Source organism: Pipistrellus hanaki (assembly GCF_964339955.1).
Source record: "Pipistrellus hanaki genome assembly, chromosome: 11".
Classification (NCBI taxonomy): Eukaryota; Metazoa; Chordata; class Mammalia; order Chiroptera; family Vespertilionidae; genus Pipistrellus; species Pipistrellus hanaki.
This window is the reverse complement of record NC_140513.1, coordinates 26449690-26470452: the sequence shown is the minus strand read 5'-3', so window position 1 is coordinate 26470452 and position 20763 is coordinate 26449690. Positions and strand designations below refer to the sequence as shown.

The window sequence follows — 20763 nt, the reverse complement described above, 5'->3', positions numbered from 1 at the left end:
CATCATTGTTTTTTAATTTTATTTATTTTTAAATCTCACCTGAGGACATGCTTTTATTGATTTTAGGGGGAATGGGAGCGGGAGTTGTGGGAGAGAGAGAGAGAGAGAGAGAGAGAGAGAGAGAGAGAGAGAGAGGAAGAGAGAGAGAGAGAGAGAGAGAGAAAGAAACATTGGTTGCTTCCCCTTAGTGGAGGATGGGGGGATTGAACCTGTAATCGGGGCATATGCCCTGACTGGGAATCAAACCCTTGACCTTTCTGTGTATGAGATGACACTTCAAACAATTGAATGACATCAGCTAGGTGACAACATCATTGTTTTTAAGACACATTTTGACTCCAGAGTTCTTAAAATATGAGAATATGTCTCACCATCCCAGAATCAGTGAAATAACTGAGGTTAACATTTAGTAAGTCTCCTCTTTGCTATGTTCTCTGCTAATTAGCAAGTAAGGATTAATAATTCTCCAAATAACCTTGTTTAGTATATATTCTCATTTTACATATTAGGTCACGGTCTACAGAAGTTGGTATTGATTATGCATTGTAAAGTTGAATTTAGAATTTTCTGGCTTATTATAAACTATAAACTACAAAATTAATAATATCAGTGTTTTGGAGCATGAAGAAGTCTTATTTTTAAATAGTACTTAGGGGAAGATGACTGCACAATGTTGGTTGTGAATCAGTTTCTGTATAGCTGTGGTTTCTGTTTGCTTAGTATGTATTCAGGGGCAATATTATAGCAGGTGTTTTATAGGCTGGAGAGTTCATTATGGCTCTAGTTTAATAGTGTTTACAACCTAAATTCCTTTTTTTTTTTTTTTTTTTCCTTGAGAGGACATGTGGCATAATGGAAAATCCAGGATTTTGAGTTCAAGAGAACTCTTTTTTGAGTCTCACTAGGTAATGACTAAAATTTTATCTCTAAGGCTCTTAATTTCATTCAGAATCATATTCTGTCAAGTGGGAAATATACTACTGTGCCAGTTTCACTGGATTGAAGTGAGAGGCCAACTGGTAGTGGATATGAACGTACTTTGCAGACAAATGCAGAGAGGTAGGTACAATGTTCTGAAAAGTTTAGAAGCTGGAAACGACTCATAAAGCCTGGCCTAAGGTATAAAACATGCCTGGGAATCAACTGAAATACAGCCATCTTTCTTGTAAATCGAGAAAGGTAATCATTACATTGGGACTTTCAACTCGAGATAAAATTGTAGACTTTTCTACTTGGCTAGGTCTTGCAAGGTGCTGGTCTGCTGGCCTTGGACAAATTATACTTGAAGATCTTAACTTTCAGTCTTGAAACCATCTAGTTAAAAGAACTATAATGTTGGTACATGCATTTAATACATATATTAGTTTTTGGAGTTTATTCAAGAGACAAAGGTCCTGTGCTCTAAGTGAAATTAGCCTAATGTGCCTTACTGTTTTTAGCTGAAGCACAATATAGCCTTCATGAACACTTATTAAGGCTCACAGATGTGGTCCATCCTTCAGCTGGTTTGCACTCTAATAGGGAAGTCAGATATAAGAGGAGGTAATTATGATATAGAACAGAATATGATAAGCATTAGAAGAACAAATAAAATTGATAAGATTTCATCTGGGTGGTAAGGGATAGTTTTTTGGTGACAATTATTCTCATTTATAAGAGGACTATGTTCATACTTTGGACAGTTTGGAAAAATACATCAAGAGAAAAATAAAAATTATAATTACACTGGTCTTTTCTTCTCTATTGTGTGTGTCTGTGTATTAAATTTTTTCTTTTACATAAAATTGCATCATATTTTGTATACAGTTTATCCTGATTTATTTTTCTTAGTAGAATGTTGTAGATTAGAATTTGACAAGGCCTCTCTGGGTTTATATCTTTAGTTTTTGGAAAATGGAAAGGATCTTTTACAAATCTCTAACAAGCTAAACCTAGTAAGCTAAAGGTGCCAATATAATGACTCATTTGGAATTATGGTAGCAATTTATAAACGATTTGAAAAGATATATTAGAAAATCAAACAAAATAGACAAGGAATGGAGTGTGTTAATTACTGCATCAATAATTTTAATCTGGTGCTCATTTTGGAGCATATACACTAAGATTGGAGTGATACACAGAAGATTAGCATGGCCCCTGTGCAAGGATGACACAAATTCATGAAGCATTTCATGTTTTTATTTATTTATTTTAAAAATATATTTTATTGATTTTTTTACAGAGAGGAAGGGATAGGGAGAGAGAGCCAGAAACATTGATGAGAGAGAAACATCAGTCAGCTGCCTTCTGCACACCCCCTACTGGGGATGTACCTGCAACCAAGGTACATGACCTTGACTGGAATCGCTCTATCCACTGAGCCAAACCGGTTAGGGTATCATGTTTTTAATCACATGATTTTATCAATAGATGCAGAAAAAGCATTTGACAAAATCCAACACCCATTTTTTTTTTCTTTTTTAATCCTTATTGTTGAAAGTATTACGAATGTTCTCTTTTCCCCCCATTGACCCTCTCACCCCAGTACCACCCCTCCCCCAATACCCATTTTTGATAAAAACTCTCAGTAAAGTTGGAATAGAGGGTTACACCTCAACATAATAAAGGCCATAGATGACAAACCTACAGCCAACATCATACTCAGTGGACAAAAAACTAAAACTATTTCCCCTAAGAACAGGAACAAGACAATTTTCACCACTTTTATTCAACATAATACTGGAAGTCCTAGCCACAGTGATCAGACAAGAAGAAGAAATAAAAGGCATCTAAATTGGGAAGGAGGATGTAAAATTGTCATTATTTGCAAATGACATGATATTGTACATAGAAAACCCTAAAGACGCCACACAAAAAAACTATTAGATTTAATAAATGAATTTGGCAATGTAGCAGAATACAAAATTAAAATTCAGAAATTGATTCATTTTTATACACCAATATGAACTCTTAAAAAGAGAAACTAAAAAAACAATTCCATTTATCATGGTAACAAAAAAAATTAAGATACTTTGAAATAATCTTAACCACGGAGGTAAAAAAAACCCTATATTCAGACAACTACAGAACATTGAAAAAGATAGAAGGTATAAGCAAGTGGAAAGAATATACCGTGTTCTTGGATTGGGAGAATTAATATTATTAAAATGCCCATACTACCTAAATTAATCTATAGATTCAATGCAATCCCTAGCAAAATACAAATGGCATCTATATTATAAAAAGTCAGTGACTAATGCCATAACAACCAAATGACTGGTCACCAGGAGGTGCATTGATGGGTCTCGCTGTGTGACAGGTCTTGGTCTCGCGGTATCGTGGATCTGGGTCTTGTGCGATTTTGCATGCTGGGCCTCTAGTATTTTACATATCAAGAACAAATACTCCAAAAACTTATATGAAACTAAAAAAAGACCCTGAATAGTTAACAGCAATTTTGAGAAAGAACAACAAAGTTGGAAGGATCACAAAGTCAGATATTACGCTATATTGCAAAGCCACTGTCATCAAAACAGCCTGATACTGGCACAGGAGCATGCATATAGGTCAATGGAACAGAACAGAGAACCCAGAAATTGATCCAGGTTCGATTCTGGTCCAGGGCACATGCCTGGGGTTGCTGGCTCATCCCCAATGGGGGACTTGTAGGAGGCAGCCAATCAATGATTCTCTCATCATTGATGTTTCTATCTCTCACTTTCCCTTCCTCTCTGAAATCAATAAAAATATATTTTAAAGTTAAAACGTTAAGCTAAGTGAATTAAAGAATGTCCTTGTGCTGTCCATGTATAACAAAGCTTGAATGAGCTCCAATAAATAGTAACCATAGAAATCTGATTGTGTATATGAAAATCTATTTCAACTGAGGTTTATTTATTTAGAAAACATTTTAAAAGATATATTTGAGCATTTGCACATGTTTAATTATAACCTGGACTGTGTTTACTCTAGAATTAGTCATTGGTTTTGTTAGTTGAAGTTTGACGTAAGTACTTGTTTGTCTTCTGGTTTGAAAAGGAGCTTATAGGTAGTGAATTTTGTTGATTCTTACAGAAATTAATTTTTTTTACAGGGGCAGGGTAGTATATTTATTTATATTTTTATTAGTATTCTCTTTAAATTATAATAAATTGCTACGAAGTCAGGTAGAAGGTTAGCAGTGATATTTAAGGTTTTCTCTTTTATTTTTGTTCTTATGTTTTTTGATCTAATAGTAGCAGATTTTTGGATTCTCATTTTTAAAATCAATGAATTTTGGTATTACTATATCTTAGTGATAAGAATCTATGTTTTATTGACATAGTAACTTAGATGTGTAACCTTGGAGAAGTTACTTAATCCATGCCTCTATTTTCCCATCTATAAAATGGAGATAATATTAGTACATACCTAATCAGGCTATTGTAGAGAATAAATGACAAAATACATGTGAAGCACTTAAAATAATATCTTGCTAATAGTACAGTCAGTATATTTTTTTTATTAATTATTATTTTTTCCTATAGCAAAGTTTAATTATTTTATATGACAGTTTCTGTTTAAACAAATATATATTTAAATACATAAAAAACATAAGTGGGATATTACATGCTTTTCTTTTTTAAATATATTTTATTGAGTTTTTACAGAGAGGAAGGGAGAGAGACAGAGAGCTAGAAACGTCGATGAGAGAGAAACATTGACCAGCTGCCTCTTGCACACCCCCTACCGGGGATGTGCCCGCAACCGATGTACATGCCCTTGATCGGAATCCAACCTGGGACCTTTCAGTCCGCAGACCAACGCTCTACCACTGAGCCAAACTAGCTTCAGCTTACATGCTTTTCTTTTTTTAAAAATATATTTTTATTGATTTCAGAGAGGGAGAAGCAGAGATAGAAACATCAATGATGATAAGAGAGACTCAGTGATTGGCTGCTTCCTGCATGCACTCTACTTGGGATCGAGCCTGCAACCCAGGCATGTGCCTTCTCTGAAACCAAACTGACCCTTCAGTCCTCAGGCCAACACTCGTATCCATTGAGCCAAAATGGGTAGGGCTATACATGCTTTTCTTTCTTTCTTTTTAAAAAAAAAAAAAATTTTTTTTATTGATTTTTTACAGAGAGGAAGGGAGAAGAATAGTTAGAAACATCGATGAAAGAGAGACATTGGTTAGCTGCCTGCACACTCTCCACTGGGGATGTCCCCGAAACCAAGGTACATGCCCTTGACCCGAATTGAACCTGGGACCCTTTAGTCCGCAGGCCTATGCTCTATCCACTGAGCCAAATGAGTCAGGGCCATGCTTTTCTTGATTTTTCACTTTATATAACTTGGACACCTTTTTATGTCAAAGATAGATCTATATGATTGTTTTAAATGTTTAGATAATATTCCATTATATGTAACATGATTTACTAAAATATTTCTTTATTAATGGATATAATTTAGGATATTTCTAATTTTTGATATTATAAATGTAATTGTGATCAATACCCTTACAGTTAGAATTCCTCCTTTGGTACATTCTCAAAAGTTTTGTTAGTGTAAAGAGCACCACGAGTTCCAGAACTTCCTAGAAAACTCACTTGGGACTGTGCCCCAGGATGAAATACTGTTCTAGCCACAGAAGCCATACATTTATATTGTGTTATGCCTTTGCTTCTGCTCTTTCCTTACTTGTATTTCCTTCTATTCTCGTTTTCCATCTGAAGAATGCCTACTTCTTTGTGGTTCTGTTTTAATTCATTGCCCCTTCCACAACCTAAACCAAACCAAATTAAAAAAAAAATTCACATTTGAAAACCATAATCTTTTATTCTTTAGTTCTCTTACAGTATCTGTTCTTGCTTTCATTTATTATTTACTCAACAGGTATTTGTTAATGCCTTTTATGTTCCAGATACTACAGAGTGCCAGATAAATAGTAGATAAAACATGGTTTCTGCTCTCATGCAAGTCATAGACTAGTGGGAGAAAAGTCAACAAACAGTTGACCAAAATTAAATATGTAAATATAAATTTGTCATAAGTATTATAAAGAAAGAATTTTGTGCATTGGGCCGCTAGTAGATTTATAAAGCCTGGGATAAAACATAAACAAGCTTTAATGCTGCCTCCTAAGAACCAGCTTTCATTTTCCCTCATAAAAATGAAGAGCTAAAACATATGTGTAAAAATAATTTTAAAGCCTAAATGTGTGATATAAGGGAGAATGATTTAATATAACACTTAAAACATGAGATTGTAGGGAACCATTAAAAATGATCTACCTTTTTGCCATTTTGATAACAATATTAATAACCATCATCCTTTATGATTAATTAAAATGATAGTTATAAAGACTGGATAAACATTGGAAAATATTTGCTGTTACTTTGAGAGGAAAAGATTTTTCATGGCCTATTTTCTTCCTAAACTGAGTGTTTAACTTTTATGGTTACTCATAACGGAGGGGGAAGGAATAAGGACATCTTGCTAGTCAGTCAGAACAGTTGAGTCAACTCATGTGATCATTTGGCTAACCGACGTCACAGTTAATGCATCTTTATGTTGAAATATTTGATAAATTAATAATTTAAAAACATATTATGCTAGATTGAAAACAGGGCAGTGAGGTTATATATGATTTTCATCATTTAAAATGTTAAACTTTAAAGAAAAAAGGAAAGGGTGGTTATTATGTGTGAGAGGTGACACACTTTAATTCTAGATTCTGAAGCAGGAGGGTGCAAACAAGGGAACTAGTTCCCCAAGCCTTCAGGAATTGTTTCCTGAGTAGACAGGCTAGAACGAGGCAGTTTATCATTCCCTGTCCCTGGGGAACCAGGTCACTGATGCAGAGCCAGGGTGAATAGGATTATTTTCTGTAATCTCAAGGGTGCCAGTTGTAGATTTGATTCTTCAGCAAGGTCAGAGAAACTCAAGAGCTGAAGTTACACCTTTTTTTTTTTTAGGGTAGGCACAGTGTATCATCTCTTATTTCTGCTTAAAAATATATTGATTTTGGAGAGGAAGAGAGGAAGAGAGAGATAGAAACATCAATGATGCCCTAGCCGGTTTGGCTTAGTGGATAGAGCATTGGCCTGTGGACTGAAGGGTTTCAGGTTTGATTCTGGCCAAGGGCACATGCCTGGGTTGTGGGCTTAATCCCTAGTAAGGGGCATGCAGGGGGAAGCCTATCAATGACTCTCTCTCGACTTTGATGTTTCTATCTCTCTCCCTCTCCCGTCCTCTCTGAAATCAATAAAAAATATCTTAAAAAAAACAAACAAACAAAAAATCAATGATGAGAATTATCAGTTGGCTGTTTTCTGTATGCCCCCTACTGAAGGCGGGATATGCAACTTGGCCATGTGCCCTGATCAGGAATTGAACCTTGATCTTGTTCATGCATGAGTTGATGTTCAACCACTGAGCAACACTTGCCTGGTTTCAATTTCTTTTAATCTATAATAATAAAAGCATAACTATGCTAATTAGACCGGATAGCCAATGACCTTCTGGACGTCATTCCAGACATCGGGCTGAGGCAGAGGTGGTTAGGGGCTATCAGGCAAGCAGGTGAGCATTTAGGGGTGATCAGGTAGGCAGGCGATCAGTTAGGGGCGATCAGGCAGGCAGGCAGAGTGGTTAGGGGTGATCACACAGGCAGGTGAGTGGTTAGGCAATGAGGCAAGTAGGCAGAGGTGGTTAGGGGCCATTAGGCAGGCAGGCAGGCTAGTGGTTGGGGATGATCAGGCAGGCAGGCAGAGTAGTTAGGGGTGATCAGGCAGGCAGGCAGAGAAGTTATGGGGTGATCAGGCAGGCAGGCAGAGGGGTTAGGAGCGATCAGGCAGGCAGGTGAGTGGTTAGGAGCCATCAGGCAGGCAGGCGACTGGTGAAACCAGTTAATACTGATCACTACTGACATCAAATAATCAATTTGAACCACGCTTTAATCATGAAAGGACCAGAATGGGCCAGAAGACACAGCAAAGTAATTTTGCTTCATGATATCACACCATCACACACTTCAAAAACAGTTAAAGACATGTTAAAAGATCTTGCCTGGGAAATATTAACCCACCTGCGGTGTTCACCAGACCTTGCTCCTTCAGATTGTTTCGATCGATGGCACACGTACTTTCTGAGCAGCACTTCAAAACATGAAGAAGTGGAAAATTGGGTCTCTGAATGGTTTGCCTCAAAACAAGAAAAGTTCTATTGGGACAGTATCCACAAATTACCTGAAAGATGGGGAAAATGTGTAGCTAGCAGTGGACATTACTTTGAATAAAGCACTTTTGATGTTTCTCTTGAAATTATCGTGTTTTCTTTGATTACAAAATATACATTATTAACCGGCACATCTGGTATGTGGAATTTAATGAACAAAATAGATCCAGCGACATAGAGGCATAGAGCAGACTGTTGAATTTCAGAGGGAAAGCGGAGGTAGATGGGATGGTGGAAGAGATCAACCAAAGAAATTGTATGCATATATGCATAACCCATGGATTTAAAAAATATATATATATATTTTATTGATTTTTTTACAGAAAGGAAGAGAAGGATAGAGAGTTAGAAACGTTGATGAGAGAGAATCATCAGTCAGCTGCCTCCTGCACACCCCCTACAGGGGATGTGCCCGCAACCAAGGTACATGCCCTTGACCAAAATCGAACCTGGGACCTTTCAGTCCGCAGGCTGATGCTCTATCCACTGAGCCAAACCGGTTTCGGCATAACCCATGGATTTAAACAATAGGGTGGTGGAGGCTTGGGGTGGAGGGCTGAAGGTAGGTAATAAAGGGTCAATGGAAAAATGGGACATATGTAATACTTTCAACAATAAAGATTTTTAAAAATTGACTCTAAAACAAAAATCTAGTCCTAACTCTAACAATGTTTGACCTAATTAGGTGCTCAGGAAATATTGGTTAAATAATTTGTGAAATTTTTCATGGTGCCTTCTTTTTCTTTTGCAGTTAAAAGAGCCAAATTCCAGGGTTCACCAGGTAAGATCAATCTTTACTTACTATGTTTCCTGTGATTTAAAAGCAATATTTAAAAAATTAATTTTATTGAATTCAGTTATTAAATTAATTAAATATACTAAATTCATTAAAACAATTAAAAATCAGTATGGGGAGATGTTGGTCAAGGGGGTCAGAGTTTTATACAGATGAAAAATTTCTGGAGATTTAATGTATAGCAGTGTATATATACAGTTAACTAGTATTGTATAGTACTTGTAATTTTCTTTTAAAAAATGTTTTGATTGATTTTTAGAGAGAGAGAGGAAGGGGCGAGGGATAGAGAGATAGAGAGATAAACATCATCAATTGGCTGCCTCCTGCATGCTCCCTACTGGGATTTAGCCTTCCTGCAATCCGTGCATGTGCCCTGATGGGATCGAACCAGTGATGTATTGGTTCATGGGTCAATGCTCAACCACTGAGCCACACTGGTAGGCTATATTTGTAATTTTCTAAGAAGGAAGATCTTAAGTGTTCTCAACACACATACTCCCTCTCTCATTCAAAGTGGTAACTATAAGAGGTGCTCATGAATATGTTAATTCGCTTGATTGTGGTGATTATTTCACAGTGTATCTTACATCAAATAATCAGATTGTATACCTTAAAATATATAATTTTAAACTGTCAATTATACCTCAGGAAAGCTGGGGGAAAAACAATGCTGTTGAAAAAGTTTAAAGAAATCAAAATCTATGTATCTATCTAGCAAAAAGTTTAAGTCTGCTTACTTCTTGACCAACTCAATTACACTTCCTGAAGTAACTATTTAGAGGTTTTTATATATCGTTCAGACTTTTTTCTGTGTATATGTGTGTATACACTACTGGATTAGCTACACATATCTTTGTGCAACCTTGCTTTTTTCCAACACATCATGAAAGTATTTTCTTGTGTGTGTGTGTGTGTGTGTGTGTGTGTGTGTGTGTGTGTATGTATTTGGTTCTTTTTAAAAAAAACATTTTACAGAATTTTGTTGTAGATTTTGTACCCTAGTACTTGATTGAATATTTATGTTGTTTCTAATTTCTTGCTGTTTTAAGAAGTAAATGTTCTTGTGCATTTTATCATTGCCTGCTTTTACAAATGCAAATGTATGCTAGAGTCCAGAGATATTTGGTAGCTGCTGCTACATTGACTTTCTGAAAGTTTTTGCTAGATTATACTAACATACACAGTGTGTGGGGGTTTATTTTCCCAAATTCTTATCAACATGAAATAATATGAAACTCTTTAATCTTTGTCCATTATACTTCCTGAAGGTAAAAATAGTATCTCCTTGTTTTTATACATATTTCCTTAATTGTGAATGTCAAGTTACTCTGCTTACTGCTGGGGAAAGGAAGAGTTCTGGAAATAGCTAGAAAAAAAAAAAGAAAGAAAAAAAAAAAACATGGTTGGGAGCCCAGGAAAATCTGAAAAACCAAACAAAATCTTGAGTGCAATAGGAACCAAAGCAGGTTCTAAGCTTTCTACTCTCTCCACTGGTTTTGGATTAAGACTTTTTTGTTGTTGTTGTTGTGAGAATCTGTTCCAGCTGGCTTTCTATGCTTGCATACAGTCCATGATGGCTTCTCCAGCGGAGTGTGTATGCTTCTCATTCAAGCTTTATCAATCCGCAGCTACCACTGTTTCTTTGTTTTCCCAACTTACAATATTTTGAGAATGAATCATATTGGTTGCACCTTTTAGCCATCCCATAGACTTAATGCTTTTGAGTGACATTTGCCCCTCATCTAATTAGCTATGGTTGAATATGGGGAGTGAAGTACAAAATCATATGAGATGAAACATAGCTCAGTCTACTGCACTGGACACTGGATATGGATGGGAATTATATATAAACTACATACATTTTAATGATACTTAAGAGAAAGATTTACCTTCTCCTAGAAGTGCATGACAGGGACCATTTTCTCACATCTCTAACATTAGGTAATCATTTTAAGTAGTCTTTGCTAGTTTGATGAGTCTTGCTTTTTCATTTTATAAAACTACTAGATGCTCAGTGCATGAAATTCGTGCACTGAAGAGGGGTGTTCCTCTGCCCAGCCTGCACCCTCTCCAATATTAACTTCTTATATAATAAAAGACTAATATGCAACCAAATAGCAGAACAACTGGTTGCTGGCGCTCAACACAGGAGCTGCTCCCTGGTGGTCAGTGTGCTCCCACAGAGGAAGTGCCAGAAGTTGGGCTCACAGCAGCAGTGGCAGGAGCCTCTCCTGCCTCCACAGCAGCCCTAAGGAGTAGCGAGCAGGTGGGTGGAAAGGAGCAAGGGGTCTCAGACTGCAAGAGGGCGCAGGCCAGACTCAGGGACCTCCCAAGTGTACCGAGCCTACGAATTTCGTGTACCGAGCCTCAGTATTTATATAAAAGAACTCTGAATTCAGTGCCCTTATCATGGCTGATGTGAAGATAGTATGGTGAGAATAGAATGTGCTGTGTTAAGTGTTGGGCAGATCTCTGAGTTTTGAGGTTCAGGCTACCTACCTTTGTTTAGTACTCAACTTTTATTCTCAGAGAATTTCCTTTTCCCAACTCTGTAAAAACATTTCTGATAATTCAATAGATCAAGCTTGAAATTCATTTCCATTATGAGGGTTTGTCCTGAATTTTTATCCCTTTCAACAGCTAGAGTTTACCCTTTCCTCTTCTACAATCTTTTTTTTTTCTCTTTCTCTTAATGGCACTTTTATTTTCTACATTTAAAGTTACATATCTTTCCTATTAGACAAATTATATTAGTTTTTTCAAGCTGCAGGTGTGCTATAAAATCAAATTAGTTGGCTATGTTAACATTTTTATAGATTGAATGAAGTAGAATAGTAAATATCAATGTACCATCTCGTATTTTATGAAGCTTTGTTCTAGTTTATATGTGTTTATGTGTGTCTCCTGGGTCAAATATATTTTTTAAACTTGTAAAACACTTTTAGGTTATGCTTTTAAAAGCAATATGTGTTTTATATATTTTTTGCGACTCTACTGTTTTGAATGATGCTACTTTGTACAATAAATGTTGCCATTTCTTCTATATGTAATGCTTTACTTTGGATATTATTTAATTCCAAAGGCTTTGTGAGATTGGGTAATAGTCTGAGCACTAAGTATTGCATCTTCATTTTGCATTTTTTTCAAAGATAAATTTAACACGTATGTGACCCTGAAAGTGCAGAATGTGAAGAGCACAACCGTAGCCGTTCGTGGTGATCAGCCTTCCTGGGAACAAGATTTTATGTTGTAAGTACTTTGCAGCAGCAGCGTACCTACAATATTTGATTGCCTTTTCAAGGTAATTACATTGGATTAAATAATTACAGGCCCAAGATTTTGTGTGTAATGTTTATAAAATATGTTAAATGTTTAAAACATATTTCAATATATTAGCATATGTTAAATATTCTTTTTGAAAACTACAGAGTTACAGGAACAAGTGAGGTGTGTGGAAGGTGAAATATGTCTGCAGTTTTATTCTCTTATGGATTCGTAATCTATTTTTAGAGATGAATTATGAATGTGAGTCAACTCCCGATAGCTTGGAAGTTTTTAGAGACAGGAACTGGGTCCTGGATTATGTCTTCCCCAAAGAACCAAGTCATGTATGTACTATGTGCTCAGGAAACATTTAAGTACATGAACAAATGAGCTCATTATTACATTCTATATTCTATTGTATTTATGTAAAGGGAAACTTTTTCTTTGCTTCACTTATTTTCAACACACTTGATATGAATTCTATGGTTATAATATCCCATCCCAAAATTTTGAATCTGAGAACATTTATCTTAATAGTACAATAGGGAAACCAAACTTTTCTCTAAAGCAGTGGTTCTCAACCTTTCTAATGCCATGACCCTTTAATACAGTTCCTCATGTTGTGGTGACCCACAACGATAAAATTATTTTCATTGCTACTTTAAAACTGTAATTTTGCTACTGTTATGAATTGTAATGTAAATATCTGTGTTTTCCGATGGTCTAAGGCGACCCTGCTAGCGGTTGACAGGTCGAGACCCACAGGTTGAGAACCGCTGCTTAGGCTATAGTTAAGTTTGAGTTAGCTCTTCCAAGATGATATTCCACCAATACATGGCATTGCTTTTGCTTATTGGTTACCTGGCGCTTTCCAGAATAATTTCTTTAAAATTTTTTCTTAGTTATTATTATAGGAAAATCATTATCATTATCCTGTGATAATCATCTTGTTAATAAGTGACAGTGCCTACTTTAACTGATAATGTCTAATGAGTTAATGTCTAATGAGGGGCTGTGTGGTATGAACTGGCACACTGGTGTCCCTCACCTATCCCTGACCATGTGTTTCCATCAAACTTAGGTGTTCTCAGGGATGTTTTTTCTTCTGCTTAAAACCTATTTAATAAATCTTGTGAAGGAGCCTTGTTTTTTCTAAAAGTTTCCTGTATACAATCCATTGATATAAGTTGTGGGCAGTGTTAGTATTAACAAGAAAACATATAAGACTATTGCCTAAGGGTGGATGAAGAGTGTACGTAGGCAGCCTTTGTAGTAATGCCCATATTACTTCACTTTTTTTTTTTAAAATGGAACTATTAATCTAATCATAATTGTAGCTCCAAAGGAGAGGGGACAGACTAACAAAGGCATTTTTCTATAGATACTTTACATAGGTTTCTAGGAATCTAAACAATGGGTGCAGCATTCTGGGGCATTTTGTATTTCCTTGATGACAAAATCCTGGTAATAAAATATTCAAGGTATACAGAAGATATAGCTGTTTCATTCATATCATCTGGTTTTATTTAAAGGATTTTCTCTTTTTTTTTAGTGAGATTAGTCGCCTGGACCTGGGTCTAAGTGTGGAGGTATGGAACAAAGGACTGATTTGGGACACCATGGTGGGTACCGTGTGGATTGCACTGAAGACTATTCGACAGTCGAATGAGGTCAGTTCTTGCATTGTCCACTTATAGGTATGGTTCTAGCCCTTAGTTCTCCTCAAGCTCCATTCGACTAATTTTCATCTATACATCTCAGATTTTTCTTCCCTCTTGCTAATTAGAGGGCATACAACTAGTTTATTCCTCACCTCACCTAGAGGTTCAGGGGGTTTTATTTCAGTTTGATCTTTCCCCTGCCCTATGACTGAATTTAAATGTGCTAGAACATCTCTTTAAACTTTTGAGGGATGTGTATATGTGTGTGTGTAAGAGAGAGAGAGAGGGAGAAAGAGAGAGAGGAGAGAGAGAGAGAGGAGAGAGATATCAGGAGGTAAAGGAGGGAAGGGAGAGAGTGTATGTGATTGATATACGGTACCTGTGGTTTTTACCTTTCCCACTAAGATACTTTCCTGAGAGGAGTCCATTAAATTTCCTCAGCCATCTGGATGGGTTCTGTTTTCTACCCTGGATCCTATTTTCTGCTTTTTTTCTTTGGGTCAATAATCCCCAGAGAACTGGTTTCAGTCTTCTTTCTACATATAACCCTAACAGAGTTTAAGGAACTACCAGTTTTGGCAATTGGTATTGCCAATTGTCTCTGTACATTATTTCCACTTCCCCAGACTGGAATTCAGCATAATCTCTCCATACACACTCACTTTGAACTTAGACAGAGTCTATAGTATTCCTATTTATCTTTTACATGGACTAGGAGTTTTCTCTGGAAGGGGTGTGTGTGTGTGTGTGTGTGTGTGTGTGTGAAAATGTTACCCTTCTTCCGGAATTTCTTTTAGTTCTGGTTAAATCTGTACTCCCCCAGGCAAGGGGCAGTTCATTTTCATTGTGGCCCAGTTCAAGTCTACTTCACTAGAAATGTTAGTAGCTCTTTACTGGTTAGAAATAGAAACACGTGAAGTGACACAGTCATTAAGAATGACGCAGATTAAATATTAATCCATGGAGAAACTTGGTTTTCCAGTTCGGTACTCCAGAAATTCTTTCCTCGGTGGGCTTGCAGAGAGCAGGAGAGGTAGGTGGTGACAGTGGTGTGTTTGCCTTATCAGGAAGTACGTGGCCCTCAGAAGTTCTCCAACAAGGAAATTCAGAGAAAAACACTTGGCTCTTAAACCAAGAGGGGAGTCATGCAAAAGGAAAGCTTAAATTTATATCTCTGTTTTCTAGGAAGGGCCCGGGGAGTGGTCCACATTGGAGGCAGAGACATTAATGAAAGATGATGAGATCTGTGGAACTAGAAACCCAACTCCTCATAAAATTTTGCTTGATACAAGGTTTGAGTTGCCTTTTGGTGAGTCTGTTTGATTTTAATGTCATTCAATACTTTTACCATATTGTTTGAAATTGTTTGCTATTTATTTTACTCCTGTGTCTTTTGTCTTATTAGCCATCTCTTTTTAGGGCATTCTTGTCTTCTTCCTCTCTATTTCCTATAATGCCTCACCCAGGGATAGTGCAAAGCTGATGCTAGAATGGTGCTAATTATAGAATCTATACTAAGCATTCTTTTTAAGTATTTACTTTTTTATGACTGTTTAGTATGACTTATGAAATACCTACTTGTTAGAAAACATCAATAATTTATTCATGTGATAATATTTTAACATTTATTATCTTGAAGAGAATGTATGTCATATGATCTGTTCATTTTAACAGAGAAGTAGCACTAATAAGTAGAATAGTAATTTAAAAGGAAATTTTAGAAAATTACAAAAAGTACATTTTCTGGCAAAAATTTAAATAGTATGGAAATGTACATGGATAAAAGTTGTTTCTCTTCTCATCTTCTTTGCATTCCATTTGCAGTGGTTAAAGAAATAAACCACTATTAACTTTCATGTGTCTTGGTTTAGAAATAAGAAATTTCTTTTGCAGAAATTTATTTTGATAAAATTTGAATCACATGTATATACTACATATAGTGATTCAGTCATGCGCCGCATAATGACACTTCAGTCAATGACGGGCCACCTATCTGATGGTGGTATACCATAAAGCCTAGTGTATAGTAGGTTATATCATCTAGGTTTGTGTAAGTACACTCTATGATGTTTGCACAATGATGAAATTGCCTACTGATACATTTCTCAGAACATGCCTTGTTATTAAGCCTCACATAGCTGCATAAAGTGTTGTATGAACTACAAAAGCACATCTTGGACATTGTTCTATGTTATACTTAAGGCCTATCTTGCTTGTCTGAACAGATGCCTATATGATAAATTATCTAAGCAACCCTTTATTAATTGACATGTAGGTTTTAAAATATACATATATATATATCAATATCATACTGCTGTAATGAACAGCTTTGTATATCTGTGCCCATTTGTGAGTCTAGGAAAAAGCCCTTAATGTAGAATTTAAATAATGGGTCAAGGGGGTGGGAGGGACCGGGGAGAGGTCAATGGGAGAAAAAGGTGACATATGTAATAATTTAAACAATAAAGAGTTTAAATTAAAAAAATAAAGAATGGGTCAAACAGTATATGCACCATTGCTTTTCATAGTATCGCCAAGTTACTTGTGAGAAAGATTGTACCATTTTATAGTCTTATCAGCTGAATCCGAGATGTCCCTTTCTACACATCTTTGCTAACATTTTGTATTTCACAATCTTTAACCTTTTTCTGTTTAATTGGTTTATATGCTATCTTGTTTTAATTTAGTTTAATTTTAATTTTGACTGTTCACACTGAGTCCAACCAGCTAGGGCCTAGACTTTTAATTTAAACCATAATACATTTAATCACTCTTCTTGTTGGGTATTTTGTTTGTTCAGAGTTTATACTATTATGAATAATACTGCAGTAAACATAATCATAGCTCTATATTTTTCTTAAAACTATTTTAAGGGGTAAGGCAAGAATACATCCACTGTGGTTTAAAAGTTATCCAGTGAAAATTACTGAGCCTCCCTCACAAATAAGTTCTCTTCCTCATAGGCTGTGACGATTAGTGCTTTCTTGTGTTTCTTTGCAGAGCCAGTCGTTGAATCTATAAGCAAATATAGGCTTAATCTCTTTATAAAAAAGCAAATAGTAGTATATTCCAACACATTTGGTGTCCCTGCTGCTCTCCACTTAACAATGTATCTTAGAGAATCATTCTCTATTATTCTACATCAGAACTCATGGATCTGCAGCATAGCAGCTCTTCCTGTCCTCTCACTTCTTTTAAATAATTACAGGGTACATCATTTTATGGATGAGGAAGTGTTAACACAAACTAGATAGTAGCTTATTTGAAGGTTTTATTATAAGACTTTGAATACTGCCACTAATTGCAGAAGAGCAGTTTAAGGTGAAGGAGGTGAAGTTTTAGGCAGGAAGATGTATCTGACCTCCAGCTTTATTCTTACTTTTTAAGATTGTTTTGGCTATTTGGCATCTGTTGAGATTCCATATTAATTTTAGGATGTGGTTTCTATTTCTGTAAAAAACATATTGGGATTATGATAGTGATCACATTGAATCTGTAGATCACTTTGAGTAGTGATATATTAACAATATTGTCTTCTAGTCCAGTGGCAATAATAGAACATTATTTTGTTTGTTTTTTGTAAAGATTCAATACAATGTTCATAGAAAGAATGAAGCTACTAGTAAAATTAATCCATTGCTACCACCCTTTTAAGTTTGATTATCCAATTGAACAAAGCATTATTGACCCATGATTAAATTATTAACCTTGTAATCTGGTTTCTTCTTTTTTATGATAGATATCCCAGAGGAAGAAGCCAGATATTGGACCTACAAATTGGAGCAAATCAATGCCTTGGGTGCTGACAATGAGGTAGGAACAGCCTTATTTGCAATATGGAGAGATAAAGAAAATTGTTTTATAGAACACTTAATAGTTTTTCAACAGAGGGACCTGTGAGTATGTTGAAGAATGAAAGAATTTAAACTGTGTTAAAGAAAAAGGCATCTGGAAGATTGCCTGACATTTCATTAGAAGGATTTTTCTCCGACTTTTCCTTTTCATTTTATTGTTGCCAAGAAGTAGCTGAATTGGCACTAGTCTGGCTCTAGATTGGTGGGGAAGGAACGTATACTAGAAAAACTGTCCTCTAGTTACACAGATGAACAAAGGCATTTCTTCTGCTAGGTCCCAGATTTTTGGATCTATGTATCCTTATTTGTGTGCTCTTTTGAAGGATGGCATTGTCCTGTGCACCAAAAGGTTAGAGGATTGACTCCCAGTCAGGGCACATACTTAGGATGTGGGTTCAATCCCCGGTCGGGGTGTGTATGGGAATCAACTGATCAGTGTTTCTCACATAGATGTTTCTCTGTCTTTCTCTTTTCCTGTTCCTCTCTCTCTAAAAAATCAATAAATATCCTCCAGTAATAATTTTTTTAAAAGTTGAAAAAAAAAAAAAAAAAAAAAAAGGCGAGAGACTAAGCCTTCTACAGCTACTTGGCAAGTGTCCTTGGCCAAAATGGGCTCTGCTTTCCTGATTTAGCCTGTTGCATTGGACCAGTGTCCTGTCTGATATTTTGGCCTTTATATTGGGATCACACAGGGAAATCAGCAGCAGGATCATCTATTTCTTTTCAATAAAAATTTTGACTCTTGTCAAACACTAAACCTTTTTACAGGTATCTGTGATTTCCCCCCTCTTTACTTGGGCCTCTTATTATATGCGTTGTTTTTTTCTTCTTTCTGCTTCTAGTATTCTATTCAAGAAGAAAGCCAGAGGAAGCCATTGCCCAGTGCTGCCGCCCAGTGTTGTAAGTGAGAAACTTATCTCTGAAGCTCTTAATCACAGCTTTCTGTGAGTTCTCCAAATGTGGCTTATTTTGAATTGGGGAGGATGGCATTGCGGTGTGTGTAAACAGAATGTATTCCAGAAACACACCTTTGCAGACCCATGCCTCCAGTGATCTCTGCCCAGTAGCTTTAGGAAGAGATCTTTTGGTTTTGTGTGAGTGTAGGCAGGGCAATGGTGCTCATCTTTTCTGTCCATTTGCCAACTTTTTATCCCAAGAGGAATGATTCTACTTTTTCTGTCCCCATTTACCAGTTATTTTTTTTTTTAAGACTTTGTTTAATGTCATTAACTCTTTCTGCCACTTTTTCCTTCCCGCAAGTCTAGCTAGCTGTCTCTCCTCTATAGTACCCTGTGCATACATTTATTATATAACCTATCATGTATTATAATCTATGTATATTTCTTTGACAGGAGCAAAAAGTTTTTAAAGGCATAAACATTCTTCCTTTTTGAATTCCTAGCATCTGGCTTAATATACCTGATACATAGTATAGTACGCCTCAATAAAGTTTGATAAATGTTTGAGTGAGAGAACATGTCATTTCTCCTGAGATTACTTATCCAAATAACACAGATTTCTTCTTGAAATGAGCCAGGCGTTGTTGCTATATTGCTACCTTCTCCTTAATTTCTCTTAAAACAGCTTGAGGATTCACTAAAGGACTGATTTAGGGTTGCTTCTCTTTCAATTTTTCAATCTGCGGGATGTGTGTGTGTGTGTATTTTGTACTTTTGTTGTTGTTACTATTGTTTTTCTGAACCACATGTCAAACTCATCAATTGCATGTGGAAATTGGTGGTAATAGTAATTGTAGTAATACTGCTAATAATAAGAACCATAGTATCTAACATTTTGAGGTCTTAGAGAATGCTAGATGCTGGTCTAAGAACTAAAAAGAACTAACTTATTTGATCTTCACAACAACCCTAAGACATACATTTTACTTTTGTCTCTCTCCATTTTTCAGATAAGGAAACTGAGGCTATACAGAGATTGAATAATTTGCCACAAATTACATAGGTTGTAAGTGGTATAGTAAATATTCAAACACAGACAACCTGACTTGATAGTCCATGCCTTGAACAGCTTTGTTATATTACTTCTATCATATTGTTTTTGATAATTAAAACCTCTTTTTATGGCTTATAAATCCATTGGTTGCCTTCCATCCTATAGGCTACTTTCCTGATAAAAGTAAGATCAATGGCAGAGGTCAACATTTTTTCTTTATTTAAGAAAACCTATTTTTTCATGATTTATTACTCTTCTCCCTTTTTGGTTATTTAGGACATAGAATTTATCAAACATTTAGGGTTATAGAGACCAGAAGAATCTGAATTGAAGATCAGGTTGTGAATTCAAAGTCTATAGGTCCTTTCCAAAATGATTGTAATGAGCGAATTTTTATTTTTATTTTTCTGTCACTAACTTGATGCAAGTTTCTCTCTGTGTGAGTTTCTTTTTAAAATAAGTTTTTATTGATATCAGAGAGGAAAGTAGAAGGAGAAAGAGATAGAAAAATCAATGATGAGAGAGAATCATTGACCAGCTGCCTCCTGCATGCCCCACCCTGGGGATTAAGGTTGCAACCCGGGCATGTGCCCTGACCGAATATCGAACTGTGACCTCCTGGTTCATAGGTCAGTGCTCAACCACTGAGCCATGCCAGCTGGGCTGATTTTTAGTTGATATTTAAATGAGACTTTTAGACTTGAGTTGATGCTGAAATGAGTTAAGACTTCTGTGGCTGATGTAATGGAATGTATATATTTTGAAGGTGATTAGGATATGAATTTGCGGCTATGGGACAGAGGCAGAATGTTTTTTGGGCTGAATTGTGTCCTCTAAAACTCATGTTGAAGGCCTAACCCCTCAATGTGACTGTATTTAGAGATAGAGTTTGTGAGGAAGTGTTAAAGGTTAAATTATTTCATAGGTTTGGGCTCTAATCTGATAGGGCTGGTGCCTCTTTAAAAAGAGGGAGAGCCCTGCCTAGTGTGGCTAGAGTGTCAGCCTTCTCAGGTTCTCATATCTGGGTTGCAGGTTC

General features: G+C 36.1%; 1 protein-coding gene across 1 annotated transcript in view; it reads left to right on the top strand.

Annotated features, from left to right (window-relative positions):
- Positions 1-20763, top strand: part of UNC13B (unc-13 homolog B) — a 125248-nt gene that overhangs the window by 15386 nt on the left and 89099 nt on the right. The window contains exons 2-7 of the mRNA XM_084899095.1: positions 8951-8980; positions 12145-12244; positions 13812-13929; positions 15106-15229; positions 17660-17733; positions 18617-18674. Coding sequence (XP_084755221.1) covers positions 8951-8980; positions 12145-12244; positions 13812-13929; positions 15106-15229; positions 17660-17733; positions 18617-18674 — 504 coding nt within the window. The remainder of the gene's footprint in view (positions 1-8950; positions 8981-12144; positions 12245-13811; positions 13930-15105; positions 15230-17659; positions 17734-18616; positions 18675-20763) is intronic.